At 35.1% G+C, this 16,898-nt stretch overlaps 1 protein-coding gene across 9 annotated transcripts in view; it reads left to right on the top strand.

The window, feature by feature from the left end:
• Positions 1-16,898, top strand: part of BIRC6 (baculoviral IAP repeat containing 6) — a 239,599-nt gene that overhangs the window by 45,390 nt on the left and 177,311 nt on the right. For all 9 annotated transcript variants that reach the window (XR_009221707.1, XM_058551470.1, XM_058551474.1 and 6 more), the window contains 4 exons: positions 3,264-3,486; positions 3,568-3,728; positions 8,338-8,396; positions 13,037-14,431. Coding sequence is in view for 8 of the 9 variants with exons in the window: in XM_058551470.1 (XP_058407453.1) it covers positions 3,264-3,486; positions 3,568-3,728; positions 8,338-8,396; positions 13,037-14,431 (1,838 nt within the window). In the remaining variant the exon portion in view is untranslated. The remainder of the gene's footprint in view (positions 1-3,263; positions 3,487-3,567; positions 3,729-8,337; positions 8,397-13,036; positions 14,432-16,898) is intronic.

Below are 16,898 nucleotides of genomic sequence, written 5' to 3'. Positions count from 1 at the left end.
CTAGTATGTGGTGGAGCCAGGATTTGGTTATAAGACATATTACTTATTTTATACTGAAATTAGTTTTAAGTCTCTGAATGTTAACCAGCTGTTGTGAATGGGCTGAACTTCCTAAAGCCTATTGGAGTGTACGTATGCATTCCAGGTTGCAGTGGGAAATACTGAAAATATGAAAAATGGAAGTTGCGTTTATCTGCAGACTGAGAGTTGATTATGAGCAATTTCCAATTTGTGTTAAAGTTCTGTTTGGTACCCAGTCTTTTCCCCTAGAAACCATCTTTATATATATAGAAGACATTTTTTTTTTTTTTTTTTTGTGAGGAGATCAGCCCTGAGCTAACATCCGCCAATCCTCCTCTTTTTTTGCTGAGGAAGACAGCCCTGGGCTAACACCTGTGCCCATCTTCCTCCACTTTATATGGGACGCCGCCACAGCATGGCTTACCAAGCAGTGCGTCGGTGCGCGCCCGGGATCCGAACCAGCGAACCCCGGGCCGCCGCAGTGGAGCGCGCGCACTTAACCGCTTGCGCCACCGGGCCGGCCCCTATATAGAAGACATTTTAATATGTGTTTTTTAGTTTTTCAGGCTGATCCTCAAAAAGTTATTTAACTCATACCTGAAAAACTATACCATGATATCATAGAATGCAACTTTATTTATAAATATTTTTCTATGGGAAAGTTGATTCAGATTTTCAACTTGGGCTGTTTAAAACCTGTTTTTTCTTGACATGATCAGGGAATCAAGGATGATTCTTCTTTGCCTCAGAATGCAGGATTCCTCAAACACTCAAGCAGTTGGTAGAGTCTGTGAGGGCCTGCGGCCAGCGCTCCAAATGGATAGAGGGAACAGGATTGATGGCGTAGGACTGAGGCTGGGTGCCTTCTGAATCTCTAAGGGGGAAAAGAATGAAGACTTGTAAGGGGAAAGTGGGACTCTCATATTTGATGGTAGGATTCGATAGAGCTACTTTGGAGGGGGATTGAAGTTTTAAAAAAATAAAATGGGTACACCATATTATTTAGCAATTCCACTTCTACTTATTTAACCTAGGGAATTAATTGCTTTTGTATGCAAGGAGGCACAAAATGGATCGTCACTGTAGTGAAAAACTGGAAAAGTCTTAAATACCTGTCAGGAGGGGAATAGCCAAATAAAATGTAGAATATTTATATAATCGACTATGATCCAACAGTTAAAAGGAATGAAGAGTTAGCTCTTTATTAATCACCATCAGTAACTTTCAGATATGTTGTTATATGAAGAAAGCTGTTGTAGAGTGCTTCATGCAATGATACTGTTTATTTAAAATGGAAAAAATCCCCTATATTTTCTATATGTACATATATGTATGTAAACTTATAAACATATTTTAGAAGTATACCACTTAAATTTATAACAGTGGTTATCTGGAGTGGGATAGGAGAATACTGGGATTGGATATTATCATAGAAGTGGGTCTTTAGCTTTGTTTTACATAGTCATGTTCCACTTGTGTGAATAAAATTTTAATTAAAAAGTTAAAACTCAGGTAGGAGAAAAAGATGGAAAGGGGAAAATACCCTAGGGTTTAGCTGGGAGGGAATCCAGTCCAAGTATCGAGTGCTTGGGAATGCCTTGTAAAAGCATTTATGTAAGACACCTGCATATTGCAGATTATCCAGGATTTATATATGGATATACATAAGTTGTAGGTGCAGTGTAAAAAGAAATATGTATACCCTATGGAATAGCATATTTTGTAAGTATAGTTTTCCTTTCTTTGCTGTGGAAATAGAAAAATGGCTTTTAAAAAAAGGTTCTTTTTTTGGTAGCAGCATCCTGACATTTCAAATAATGCCTTGTAATTAAAGCTAGTGAAAGTAAAAAAAAAGAATAGAAAGAAATAAAGTAGTCACCAAGTTGGACGGATGATTTTTAACTGTTAACTTGATCCCGCGTTAAGTATTTGAGAAAATTCTTCAAGTCATTATACCGGTCTTGATCTGAGGTCCTAGTATTTTGTTCTTGGGTGTGTGTGTGTGAGGAAGTTTAGCCCTGACCTAACATCCATTGCCAGTCCTCCTCTTTTTGCTGAGGAAGATTGGCCCTGGGCTAACATCCGTGCCTAGCTTCCTCTACTTTATATAGGATGCCACCACAGCATGGCTTGACAAGTGATGCGTTGGTTCGCGCCTGGGATCCAAAACTGCGAACCCTGGGCTTCCGAAGCGGAGTGTGCGAACTTAACTGCTACGCCACTGGGCTGGCCCCCCTAGTATTTTATTCTTATTAAACATGTTAGGGTTTTCTAGTAAACTAACATTTCTTTTTGCTCAATATGCATTTATTTGGAAGAAGTAATGTACGATCTACGGACATTATATAAGTTTCTTTGAAAAGAAATTTTGTTGAGAAGTTACTGGTCTGATGGGGTCCTGTAGTGAATGTGAAAGGTCTGTTTCTTTGTTCTTAATATATGTAATTTTATCCACACTCTAGAGATTTTTTTTGCTTTCAGATCTTTACTATAAAGTTTTTTGTAATATGATTGACATTTACTGAGTTTTTATTTTATGTTGTTTACAGTTATGGCCACTAATATGTATATATATAAATAGAGGGATATCTGTATCTATATATGGAGTAAAACAGCTTCATTGAGATATCTTTAACATGTAAAAATTGTATATATTTAAGGTGTACTACTTGATGTTTGTCATATACACGTTGTGAAAAGTTCGCCACAATCAGGCTAGTTAACATATGCATCACCTCTGCATAGTTACCATTTTGTGTGTCTGTGTGTGTGGTGAGAGGATTTAAGATATATCCTCTTTGCAAATTTCACATATGCAATACAGTATTGTTAACTATTGTCACCATGCTGTGCATATATGGAGGATTTTCAACTGAAACAAAGTAGTTATTCATTTAAAGTTGTAGGAAACCAGTGTGAGGATATATCAGGACTTTAAACAGTTTTATCTGTGTGTTCATTTATCATAAATTATACTATAGCATTTATTCCTCAGTTTCATCTGAGACTGACTTTATTTGTAATCAAAGTGAACAACTGCTATTCAAGTGAGTGGTTGGACATGTAAGAGTGATCTTGATAATATTGAATGATTTTGTATTTGAGTCTTTTGAATAAAGAATACATTAAGTTCAGTTAATTGTTTTAAAAAAAAAGAAAAGATAATCCTGGAGTTCTCTTTTAATGTACAAACTTAACAGTTTTTTGTGCAGTAAACTTTTCCTTCCTTAATCTGTGTAAAGGTCTGAACATGAGAGACATTCCCCAAACTGCCCCTTTGTGAAAGGTGAGCACACGCAGAATGTGCCATTGTCAGTCACTCTTGCAACAAGTCCTGCACAGTTTCCTTGTACGGATGGAACTGACAGAATATCTTGCTTTGGGTCTGGGAGCTGCCCTCATTTTCTAGCAGCTGCAACGAAACGAGGAAAAATCTGCATATGGGATGTTTCCAAACTTATGAAGGTATGTTTTAATTTTGAAGTAACAGATTAGTAATTGAGAAAAAATCAGTTGTCAGCTTAGGCTTTTCATTTATTTGTTTAGGTGCACTTGAAGTTTGAAATTAATGCATATGATCCAGCAATTGTACAACAGCTTATTCTGTCAGGAGAACCAAGCTCAGCAGTTGAATCAAGAAGACCAACTTTGGCATGGCTGGAAGACTCCTCTAGTTGCTCAGATATACCAAAATTGGAAGGAGATAGGTATGTGAATTTGTTTTAGTAGTACTTATAGAAGTTAAGTGTTTTCTTTTCCTAAATTTTATATTCTCTTAATTTTATTACAGAGGCAGAAAAAATTATTAGGTCAAGAGATGAGAGACTAAAGGTTGGTTAGAAATCTGAAAGAACTATGTGATTCGTGAAAAAAATTTTCATTCAGAAACACCATAGTCTATAAAATGTACTTTATTTTCTATTTCAATCTATGCCAATTGGAAATAATTGCCACATTGAAAAATAAAATCTAAATAATGAAATGAAATCCTTATATTAGACTTATAATTTCACTTTCTACTGAATATTTTCATAGAGAAGTTGAATCAAATGATTTTAGTTCCCCTTTTTTCTTTTAAATTATGGAAGTGCTGTGAATAGTGAAATAATCTGTGGCTAAGATGATCTAATTGTTTAAAACAGTATATCAGGAGTCAGCAGTGAGTTGAGGCATGATAATTATTGCTGTTGAAACATTTTGGTAAAGTTGCTGTGCTAGATCCTCCTCCATTCAGCTTCTCTGAAAGATTCCTGTGGCTGTATTTGATCTATATAGGGGCAGGAGAGTCAAAGTATAATCCTGCTTCACCACTTGTCTCCGAAGAAGCTCTGCAGTTGTAACTCTGAACTGGGCTAGGATTATAGAGCAACATTTGCAATATTCCCTGGTAAACAGAATGAAGGGTTCCGTAAGACACTCAAGGGTTCCATAAGCCACTTGTCTTCAGCAGTAGCAGCTACCACTTCTTAAGATTCCAAAGGTAGCAATGTGAAATGGAGACTATTTAACTGTGATCAGATGTCCTGATAAACTGAGGAGATCTATCACTTCACTCCCAGGGGCTGCTTATGTTACTGATGTGTGATTGGTGTTACACCATAGTCAGTGATTTATCATTTTACTTCCCAGTCTCTTTGGTGGCTTCTTCTTTCATTAAGAAGTAGTGTAAAACTTTACTAATAGAGATTATTTAGTTAATGTAATTGATGGAAAATTCACAACATATAAATTGGGAAGGTTACCTCTGTCTAGTCCTTCTTGGTTATAGTATGTAGAAATAATGGGTAGGTAAATGAATGTGGTCTGAGCTCTGGAAGAGACTGAATTAAAACTTCATGGTTGTTCTCAGTTATAAATCCCTGTGAGAGCTTGATGGGGAAGTAGCTGACCCGTTGTTGTCTGAGTTTGACTACTTTTGCCAATAGAACTGCAAAGTAAGCATGCTTAATCTCTGATTTTTCTTAGAAGTTAGGGGAAAATTAATAGAAGATAATGAAATTGATACATCCTTCTGAATGTTAACTTGAATTAGAACTTTAGTCTCAGAGTTTTGTAATTTGGGGATTAAAATTGAATCAAGATATAATTTTAAGATTATACACATACACACACACACCTTGGTAAAGTGTGCATTTTAGGTAAACACATATCCAGTATTTCTGGTGGACAGGTGTTATGTGACGTAGTGTGCTGGAGTGAGATATAGATCCTTCTGCCTGCTTTTAAGAGATTTAAAATCTATCTAGGATAGAAGGACTCTTTCTTTCCCAAGAAAATGTGATGAGTCATACAGAAAGATTACTCTAAGTTGGGGTACAAGGAGGAAGCTGAAGAGTTGGAACTTCATCCCTAATGTCAAGCTCTTTCTCTGCCCTTCTCCTACCCCCAGAAGTAGTAGGATTCCTGTTGGATTGGTAGTGAACATAATAAGCTGAAACTGCCTCTTACTTCGTGGCACAAGATATAATATATTTGGTTTTAAAATATACAGTGTGAGGGGCCGGCCCGGTGGTGCAAGTGGTTACGTGCGCGCGCTCCTCTCCGGTGGCTTGGGGTTCACCGGTTCGGATCCCAGTCGCGCACTGACGCACCGCTTGTCAAGCCATGCTGTGGCGGCGTCCCATATAAAGTTGAGGAAGATGGGCACGGATGTTAGCCCAGGGCCAGTGTTCCTCAGCAAAAAGAGGACGATTGGCAGATGTTAGCTCAGGGCCGATCTGCGTCACAAATAAATAAATAAATAAATAAAAATAAAAATAAATTATATTGTGTGAGTTTCATTAGCTTGAAGAAATATATTAATTGAAGAAATTAAAGCTTAGCCAAGAAGTTTAAAGTAATTATCAGTATAGCTTGCTTAGGAATTGTTTTCGACTATTTCTACTTAGAAGGCAATATTTGTCTTTGTTCTGAATTTATTCAAGGAAGAATATTTATTTGGGAACACATTTAATTTTAATGAGTTAACATTTTGTCTGCTTGCCTCATTTGTATGTTTTATCTTTCAAATTGGCAAATGATTCCTGAGTTTAACTTTGAAGTTGTTTCTAGTATTAGTATATCAAAACTAAGGTACGTCTGTAATATTGGTATATTTAGTTTTCAAAAACACATATAATCTTAACTAAACATTTTAAACTTTTCCGTAATATTTATTTTGCATGTTTACTTTGCAAAAGGTTTTATATCATGTAAAAGACTTTAGTAAATCTAGTGTCTATGGTATAAGTAATGTATACTTATTGTAGAAAAATTGGAAAATACAGGGAAGTAAATTGAAGAAATGTAGCACACCCATGATCACACCATCCAGTTGTGTGAATTTTTATGTTTTTTTTTACTTTTGTGATTTTTAAAATGGTTTATTGATGTGTAATTACATATCATAAAATTTACTCTTTAAGTGTACAATTCAATGATTTTACTCATGATTTTATCATGTAGTAGTATGAGCATTTATCTGTCATGAAATAATATTTTTGAAAAGAGTATTGTATTTTGAAGACCTTCAGAATAAAGTTTTTTTTTTTTTTTGCTAAGTAAAGTGACTATCTGGCAATCCTATGTAACATTTTTTGTAACTTTGTTTCAAGACACCTGAATTCCTTCTTTAAAATATACTACTTTATTTTATCTTCTATCTTAGTGTAGCTGGGTAATATTTGGTCATTTTTCTTAATGTAAAACCTCTTGTAATGTGTTGTATCTTATTGGTTCGGACTTCCTTATTCTGGATAATTCTCAATCATTAATATTTCCTCTTAGGATTTATTTTTCCAGATATCTTTATTATTTTTCTGAAACCAGCCAGTTAGTGTTTGAATATCTTGAGGATGATTAGCAGCTGATTTTTTTCACATTCTTTTTGTTGTTTTAAATCATAGCACAGAATTGGTTTATGGTCAGTTATTACCACTTGACAAACTAAAACACAGAAATTTTGTAAAATAAAATCTAAATATCTCCCCCCACAAAAAAATTTCAAACGTTGCATTAAGCAGTTTTTTTTTTTTGGTGAGGAACATTGGCCCTGAGCTAACATCTGTGCCCATCTTCCTCCGTTTTGTGTATGGGACGTCAGTGAGCAGTGAGTAGGTCTGCACCTGGGATCTAAATCCATGAACCCCGGGCTGCTGAGGTGGAGCATGCAAACTTAACCACTATGCCACCGGGCTGGCCCACCCTTAAGCATTTTTTTTTTTTTTTTGGTGAGGAGAATTAGCCCTAAGCTAACACCTGCTGTCAATCCTCCTCTTTTTCTGAGGAAGATTGGCCCTGGGCTAACATCTGTGCTCATCATCCTCTACTTGATATGTGGGACCCATGCCACAGCATGGCTTGATGAGCGGTGCGTGGGTCCACACCCGGGATTGGAACCAGCAAACCCTGGACCAGGGCCCCTTAAGCATTTTTAAGGGGGATTACTAGCTTACATTTTATATAAAATAATATTATAAATGCTTGGATATTTTAAATGTAAGTGCAATATGTTGTTTCAAAAAGGGAGAATTAACTTTCCTTCCTCCCTTTTTATTTTTGTACTTGAGGTTATCAGAATTTTAGAACTGCTATAGACATGCTGATTGTTAGAGTACAGACACAGCCTAGTATTGTGCTAGAGTGGTCTGTAATTATATCTTTTTTCTTTACTGCTAACAATGGAGAGTGAGGATAATATGGATGCAAAGAGAGAGGCTGGCAATTTCTTGGCCACCTGAGTGAAGAGCAGAGGAAAGTCTTGTTGTCGTGACTCCTAACTTCTCAGTTATAATGGTTTTCTTGCTTGTCAAGGAGTTCTTAACAGTCCCTCCCAAACAAACAAAAAAACCAAACACAAAACAAAAATGAAATGCATATTTGTGTGAGTATGCATATATATACACATATTTATACAGCTATTCTATTTGGTTTTAGGGTAACTTTTCTGAATTCAGTAATAGAATAGTTATTAAATTTTACTACTAGAAGCTTGTGCTTGATTTTATTAGCTGCCTTTCTCTTTTATCCTTTTATATACCCAAGTCACACCTTAACAGTCTTCAAATTGCTACAAATTCTATTGTAAAGTCTTAGAGGTTTCCACACTCTATTTCAGGCAGACATTTATTTAATGATTTAAGATATACGTTGTCAGCATTGTTAATCAGTTATGATCTCAAACTACTTATATGCCATTTAAGCTAGTTTTAACAGTTTTGTATGATGCTTATGTTTGAGATGCAAAATGATGGTTGTAACATTGTACTTTTTTCTTTGCTGTCTCATATTACATATACTTTTTTGAAATTCAAATTATTTTTTACTTTGTCTTTTAAGTGATGATTTACTGGAGGATTCAGACAGTGAAGAACATTCCAGATCAGATTCTGTGACAGGTATGTGAAAAATGTTAGATAATCTATTTTTTATATCCTTGCATTTATACAGTTCTAAATAAAGCTAAATATCACTTAATTCTAAATTTCTTCGTTAAGGTAAACTCTTAAGTTTTTACTGATATACACAGAAAACTCAAATATTATATATCAGAGATCTTGAATTAGTAGTATGTACATAGCGTTTCATACTTAAAATTTCGATGGTACCTATTTGACCCAAAGGAATTAAAGTGACAGTTTTGCTACATCTTTGTCATAGATGTCAGGGAATTGACATTAAGTTCTTCAGAATGTGTTCCATTTATTTGTATAATGTATTCTGTTGTTAAATAAAAGTAACATTTAAATTAAGATTCTTTATTCCCAAAAGAAAACAGGTAAATAGAGAATAAATTTTAAAAAATGAAATCATAGACATTAAGGCATCAAGTAAAAGCTGCTTACTCATTAGCTTATGAAATATTAAGGCAAAAGAGTATGCTTTATATTTTAATGTAGTTATAGTACAAGCAAGGCTAATGGTGCATCTAAGAATAAGTTTTACTGTGTCAATTTAAATTCTGTCACTTACTATAGTCTGCATTTTCTATTATATAAAATAGTGATATTAACTTCTGTTATTTAGAGTTTTGGGGATTGATTAAAGTAAAAATATGTAAAGCATAGTACCTGGGAAGTAGCCAGTATTTTTAAAAATTGACCATTTTTAAAAATTGTGGCTATTTGCCAGTGTCAAATGTCATGAACTAAGGACATATATAACTTATTAAATCTCTTCAGAAGAGATGTGGTTTTATATAGCACAGTTGTCAAAGTTATTGTTAGTATAGAGTAGCAAGTACTCTCTAAATTCTAATTAGTCATGAAATCTTTTTTAAAGCCGCCAAACAGAATGCTGGACTGATTTTGGGTTGTCGTTTAAGGTCGTTTTTAGCCATGAAAAGATGAAGTGAAAAAGCAGGAAAATGCCCTGAATAATGTACAAATGTTTGACTTTTCCTTGACTCTAGGAAAATATGTTAACTCTAGGAAAAATAAAGAATTGATTGCATTAACAATTTTAGTCTGATGAAGATAATGCTCTTTTTCCACTTTGATATCCTTTTGCAAAAATAGAAAAGGGCTAATATTGCATTTTCTTAATCTGATGAAGAATAGTAAACTGGTCACCTGGAGACCTGGTTAGAGCTTGAACTCTTCTACAAAATGACTATTTGGTCTTGTCAAGTCACTTAAACTCTCTGGGCTTCAGTTTTTCCTTTGTAAAGTTAAGTGTTTGAACTAAATGTTCCTTTTTCTGCTCTTAAATTTTTTGGTTCTAACTATAACCTTTCCTTTGTGTGTTATAGCTTTGCTCTTTTCTCTGGGTCTAAGGATCTCAGTAGGTATTTTTGTAATTACAATACCTATCTTTGGTGTATTGCTTTCTCCCTTTTCTACCTTTATCTTTTTCATCTATGCCTGTTTGATTTTTCACACTTCCTTTAGGTACTGTAGTCATGTTTACCTCACTTCCCAGTATCTAGAAAATTACCATATATTTTTGATGACTCCTGTGATACCTCATTTAGCGTTGGGAGTGTTGTCCTTATGTAGTATTAAGAGGTAGCTATGAAGGAGAAAAAAATTTTTCTCTTACAGGTCAAAATTTTTAATTGCTTCATTTGAGGATTTGTAAGAAGTCCATTCATTTATAGTAAAATATGTATCTTTTTTACTAAAGCTAATTCTGTTATATTGAAGGAATATTGGTGACTTTATGAGGCTTGTGATATTAATGGGAGATGTATTCTCTTCCTGAAATATCTAAAATAAGTCATAGATGCTATTTCAAAACTTATATTTACCAACTCTGTTTCCCATCACATTGAATGATATAGTCTGAAGAATTGTGGAATATATTTCTTAATTTCAAAAATGTGAGTGGAGACTCAGAGACTTTTATCTGTTTTTCAGTGGAAGGTTATGACTTTTGGAAGTATCTAGATGATGTCAAAGAGAAAAGTTTGGTGTTTGGGCTATATATCAGAATTAAGAAAACATTACTTCTTGTGAAGATTGGGAAGAATGTTTGGCAGGAGATTGAAGAAGGGTTCAAATTAAAACGTGATGATTTTAGAAAAGTACCTAGATAAAACCTAATTGCTAGCCTCAGGAAGTTGGACTGGCAGAAATGTGATTTGACACCTAAGTAGGCAGAATAGAGAGGGATTTCCCAAAATGATTATCTGAAGAATATTACCCTGCAGGACGTTGGTAGGTATGTTGTGTAAAAATGTATCTTGTGGTCCAGTGGGTTTGAGAAATTCTGAGATAAGTAAAGATAACAGGTTTCCTTACTCTGGTATTTGACAGTTGTCATTGTGCTTTGTCTGTCTTCTGAGGAGAATGTATGGCATATGCTGTTTCCCAGATGTTGATTAAATAGTTGGGAAGAAGCTTTGTCTGTTTTCTGAGGAGAATGTATGGCATATGCTGTTTGCCAGATGTTCATTAAATAGTTGGGAAGAAGCACAGTAGTAATGCCACTTGTTATATTTTCCTTTTTAATGAGCAGTCTCACTTTACAGGCCATTTACTTTGAGTATTGTCTTAAATGTGTGTTAATATATGTAATTTATGGTTAATTTTTTTTAATATACACATAGGCAAAACTAGCTTTTTCTTGGCATTTTCTACCATAACTTAAAAAAAATTGTTTCAATTTAGTCACATAAATAGCATCCTCAAGATTTATTATAGTATATTAATGTTATAAAAATCTCACTGTCAACTTTTAATTTCATATCTAAATTAGTAAATATATATAAATATTACATGGCAGTATAAAGGCTGCATGTGAATATAGCCGAAATGAGTGGTTAAATAAATGAGCAACTTCATTAGTACAATTAAATTATCTAGTTTGTAACTAAAATATTTTTCTGCATACCTAGAAATGGTTTCAGTTTTAGATGATAACAGTGACAATTATGTGAGGTGAGATTATCAGAATATGGGAAATTCTAGATAAAGCTGTCAGTGAACATTTTGAAGATACCATTAATGAAATAGTTAACAAAAATGGTGTAAAGAGAGCTTTCGGTATATCTTAAGCGTTTGATGTTCTGATGAATCTCTGTTGCTCATTACTTGGGCAGCTTTCCATCTTTTATACAATCACCTTGAGTTATTTTATATTTATTTTCTTTAGTCTTTTGTGTTCTTATCTAAAATTATAAAGCCAATTCCAATTTTTTTTTTTTTTAATACTTCCACAATTTACCCAGAGTGATCTTTACATTATTGTTGCTAATAAAGTTGTTGCCTGGCTGATAGTAGTTTGTGCTATTGAGGAAAAAAACAGATTGTTTGAAACTTTCAGCTCAGTATTGAGATTATACCTGGTTTAAAGGTTGACTGATATCTATTGCAGGGTTTTGTGTAGCCAGAGATGGCATGTTTGGAGCGCTGAGACTGAGAAATTACTTTTATACTATTCATAAGGGGACAGCTTCAAGAGCACACAATAGAGAAAAGATCAATAAGGAGGAATGTAATGTAGTTGACTTTAAATGAACTAAAAATTAGTTAATACTGAAGGCATGTTTCACTTTAAAATGACAAATTTTGGGAACTTTTTCTTGTTATTATTTTTTTCTAAGCTGAAGTGAGAATTAAATTGCGTACTATGACAGTCGTCTGATAGTTAGCATGGTGGAGTGGGAGAGAGGAGATGAACTGAGATTACAATAATGTTTGGTTTTTATTTTTTGAGGAAGATTGGCCCTGAGCTAACATCTGTCGCCAATCTTCCTCCGCTTTTTTTTTTCCCCCAAAGCCCCAGTACATAGTTGCATGCCATGGTTGTACATCCTTCTAGTTGCTCTCTGTGGGATGCCACCTCAGCATGGCTTGGTGAGCGGTGCGTATGTCCGCGCCCAGGATCTGAACTGGTGAACCCCAGGCTGCCAAAGTGGAGTGTGCGAACTTAATCGCTGCACCACCGGGCTGGTCCCTGATTACAATAATGTTTTATGGATAGTCTGTAAAGTGCGTAAATGACAGATGCGTAAATAGTATTGAGTGTTTTTTGGTTTAGAATTGAAGGGCAGAAATCCTATTATTTTGATATTAATAATGTCTTCATTCTTTAACCCTTTATTCTCCTAATTTTTTTTCAATTTTATTTATTTATTTTTTTCCCCCAAAGCCCCAGTATATAGTTGTATGTCATAGCTGCACATCCTTCTAGTTGCTGTATGTGGGACGTGGCCTCAGCATGGCCGGAGAAGCGTTGCGTCGGTGCGCGGCCGGAATCCGAACCCAGGCCGCCAGCAGCGGAGCGCGCGCACTTAACCGCTAAGCCATGGGGCCGGCCCTCCTAATTTTTTAAAAAAGGGGTTTTGCTCACAAATTAGCAGGAGAACGTATTCTGAATTGAAAATGATGTTGAGTCTCTTGAATATCTTTATGGTTTTTCTGAGTAGGTTCTTTTCAGATTTGACTAAATTTAAAATGCGTTAAATTCTTCCACGTATATAATTATAATGCACTGACTGGATGAGTAAAAATAGAAAATTAATGAAAACATTATACTACAGATTTTGATTTACATCCACAAGGCCATTTCTAATGAATATTGTTCCTTTTCAAAGGGCATACATCACAGAAGGAAGCCATGGATGTGAGCCTTGATATAACAGCACTCAGCATTCTCCAACAGCCAGAAAAACTTCAGTGGGAAATTGTTGCAAATGTGCTTGAAGATACTGTTAAGGATCTTGAAGAACTTGGGGCAAATCCTTGCTTAACAAACTCTAAGAGTGAAAAGACAAAGGAAAAGCACCAGGAACAACATAACATTCCCTTTCCATGTTTATTAGCTGGAGGTTTATTAACATATAAATCTCCTGCTACCTCACCCATTAGTAGTAATTCTCACAGGTCACTGGATGGTTTAAGCAGAACTCAGGGTGAAAGTATATCAGAACAAGGGTCAACTGACAATGAATCCTGCACTAATTCAGAATTAAATTCTCCTCTGGTAAGGAGGACTTTACCCATTTTGCTTCTTTATAGTATCAAGGAATCTGATGAGAAAGCAGGAAAAATCTTTTCACAGATGAACAACATAATGAGTAAAAGTTTGCATGATGATGGTTTTACAGTTCCACAGATTATTGAAATGGAGCTGGATAGTCAGGAGCAGTTGTTGTTGCAGGATCCTCCTGTGACTTACATTCAGCAATTTGCAGATGCAGCAGCCAGCCTTACCTCTCCAGATTCTGAGAAGTGGAACTCTGTGTTTCCCAAGCCTGGGACTTTGGTTCAGTGCTTAAGGCTGCCAAAGTTTGCAGAGGAGGAGAATCTTTGTATAGACTCAATAACTCCTTGTGCTGATGGAATTCATTTGTTGGTAGGACTGCGGACATGCCCTGTTGAATCCTTGAGTGCAATAAATCAAGTAGAGGCCTTGAATAATTTAAATAAGTTAAACTCTGCACTATGTAATAGACGGAAAGGTGAGCTGGAATCAAATCTTGCTGTAGTGAATGGTGCAAATATTAGTGTAATCCAACATGAATCACCAGCAGATGTACAGACTCCTTTGATAATTCAGCCTGAGCAGAGGAATGTTAGTGGTGGATATTTAATACTTTATAAAATGAATTATGCCACTCGGATAGTGACTTTAGAAGAGGAGCCAATAAAAATCCAACATATCAAAGATCCCCAGGACACGATTACCTCGCTCATTTTGCTTCCACCAGATATATTGGATAATCGAGAGGATGACTGTGAGGACCCTGTTGAGGAAATGCAGTTGACCTCAAAGAATGGCATGGAGAGAGAAAAGAAGTCTGATATTTCTACTCTTGGACACCTGGTAATAACCACTCAGGGAGGATATGTAAAAATATTAGATCTTTCAAACTTTGAAATTTTGGCCAAAGTGGAACCTCCCCAGAAGGAGGGCACTGAGGAACAGGACACATTTGTTTCTGTCATTTACTGCTCAGGCACAGACAGGCTGTGCGCATGCACCAAAGGTAAGCTTTTGGTTTGTTTGGTTCTTCTGCAAATCTTATCAAGTCAGTGTATATGGCATTCGTTTATGTGCATACCTAGTATGAATTTTAGATACATATAGATGGAGAGAAATTTATTTTTTTATAAAAAGTGGTAAATCTTTCTACTGTTTTAACTGTTTTCAAAACTTTTTCTACTGCCCTAGGTAAGGATTCTAATTGTAAATAAGTTAATAAGTCTCTCAGAAAGTATCTTCTCTGCTTTAACCTCAAGAAAATAACCAGCTGTTGTTTCTGTGAGTCCTGACTCTGCATCTGCTCAAATTTGTGGCCTTGGGCAAGTTACTTGAAACTCAGTAAACCTTTGTTTCTTTATTTATAAACTAGGAAAAGAAGGCCTGTTTCCAGGCTTGTTAGAATTAAATGAAATAATGTATGTAAAGTTTCTGGCACAGATATTGGTCCTTATTTCCTTTTGAAATAAAAATCTTTAGCAAATAACTATTAGTTTTGCCAAATAAATTTTTGTTCTCTAATTTACTCCTAATCTTTGGCTGATTGTGAATCAGTTTTGCAACATCTCAGGCCCCATATAGAGTAAATACATAGTGTGCAATTTTTTTTTCTATTTTTCTTTTCTTAATATACATTTTAAGTTGGACAGAGAGAGCAATTTTTGAAAAGGGTTACTGATAATATCAGGCAAAATGAACAGTCCTATTGATAGTTTATTAGAAATTTAGGGCCAGGAGATACTTGAAGCCGAGGTAACTATAACCAATTCTTGGCAGAGGAGTTGGGTTTGAGAAGAGTTTTACATCTCATTTATGATTCTGGTAGGAATTAACCTGAGTGTTTCCTCTCTAAAAAGATTTGAAGAGTTTGGCTAAGAAAGATAATGATGAATGTAGTGGTTCAAATTGCCTTCTTTGAGATGTATCTAGTGAAATAACAAGGGGGAAAAATCTTCAGATAACATCAAAACCCAACTAGATTAATTTAAAAAAATGAGCAATGCAGAATAACTTTAGACTAATAAAACTTTGAATTAGGGTTAATAAAGTTCAGAAAAACCATTAAAATGCTATTTGGTATCAGGGATAATTTGAATTTTTTAATCATGTATGTGCCAGTTCATTGTTTTGAGAGCTTTACCTCTGTTAATTCATTTAGTCATCACACCAACTTTATGAGGTATGTACTATTACTGTCTCCATTTTACAGATAAGGAAACTGAGGGAAAAAGAGGTTAAGTAACTTGCCTAAGTCACAGAGCTAATAAATGACAGAGTCAGCATTCAAACCTGGGCAGTCTGTCGTTAGAGTGCTTAAACTACATTATATTGCCAGAATATAACAAAGGCAGAAGACTCATACATTGATTTTTTGTAATCTTTTAATATGAAGGATTATAAAAATAAAAACAAATTTACCATAGGTCATCCAAAATGGAGCTAGGTTTGGAACCTCAGTGACCTGGTCCCAGGGCACATCTTTATAACATACTAGTAGTTTCCAGAAATGCTATCAAGTTTTAATGATTTAAATTATTTGATGATATATGCTTTTGGCAACTCAGAGGAGAAATAGTATTTAAGTGATAAAATAGATTAATTTATTCTTGGAGTTTGGACAATGAAACATTCTAGGAAGTGATCTTATGTGATAGGGAATTTATCCAGATGAATTGAAGGACAAGAAAAGCCTGAAAAGTTAACCACTTTGAAAATTATCCCCCGGTTCTTCAAGATACATTTGAAAAGATGAGATTAACAATAAAGAGGAAAGAAAAGTTATGTTTTAAAATGTATGCATGATAGTCCATAAAGTAGATGTAAGATTTGTGAAAAACATTGCAGACTGTGGTTCAAATGGATGTGACACTGTCTTATGAGTATATTCAAATAGCATAAAACTCTCTGTTCTCATGGAGAATCATTAACTCTTTTGACAAGAATTTACAATTAATAAATGTTGTAAGTTAATTTTAAGTAGTATTAATAATATACTAAAAAGTAGATTCTATGCAGCTGTCTTTGATTAAAATTTGTAAATAGAGTGTACACACATACATACATATACATATATATGAAACAAGGAGACAAGGTCCCTGCCACCGACGCTGGCACTAGCCAGGCAATCAAGAAATGTGGGCCACTTTCCCCACAGCTGGGACCGGGGTGAGGAATGGGGGATGGCAACTGGTTCATGCAGGCCACTCGTTTGAAAGATCAGCAGCCTCTCCCTTCATCAAGCACTCCTGGTTCTTGTTAAGTTCCAGAGTTCCGAAATAGATTCCAATCACTGTTTCTAGTTTAATAGTTGCTGTTATGGAGGTCCTGACCTCTGGAGCTTCCTGCCCTGCCATTTGGCGTGACCTTACTGTTGCCTATGTTGATTTTTTTTTTAATGTGTGTTTTTTGTTTTGTTCTTAGTGGTTTAATTCATCACAATCTACTTGAAAATAATACTACCTTCAGTCTAGTAA

Source organism: Diceros bicornis, chromosome 12, assembly GCF_020826845.1.
Source record: "Diceros bicornis minor isolate mBicDic1 chromosome 12, mDicBic1.mat.cur, whole genome shotgun sequence".
Lineage (NCBI taxonomy): Eukaryota > Metazoa > Chordata > Mammalia > Perissodactyla > Rhinocerotidae > Diceros > Diceros bicornis.
This window is presented reverse-complemented; position numbering and strand designations above follow the sequence as displayed.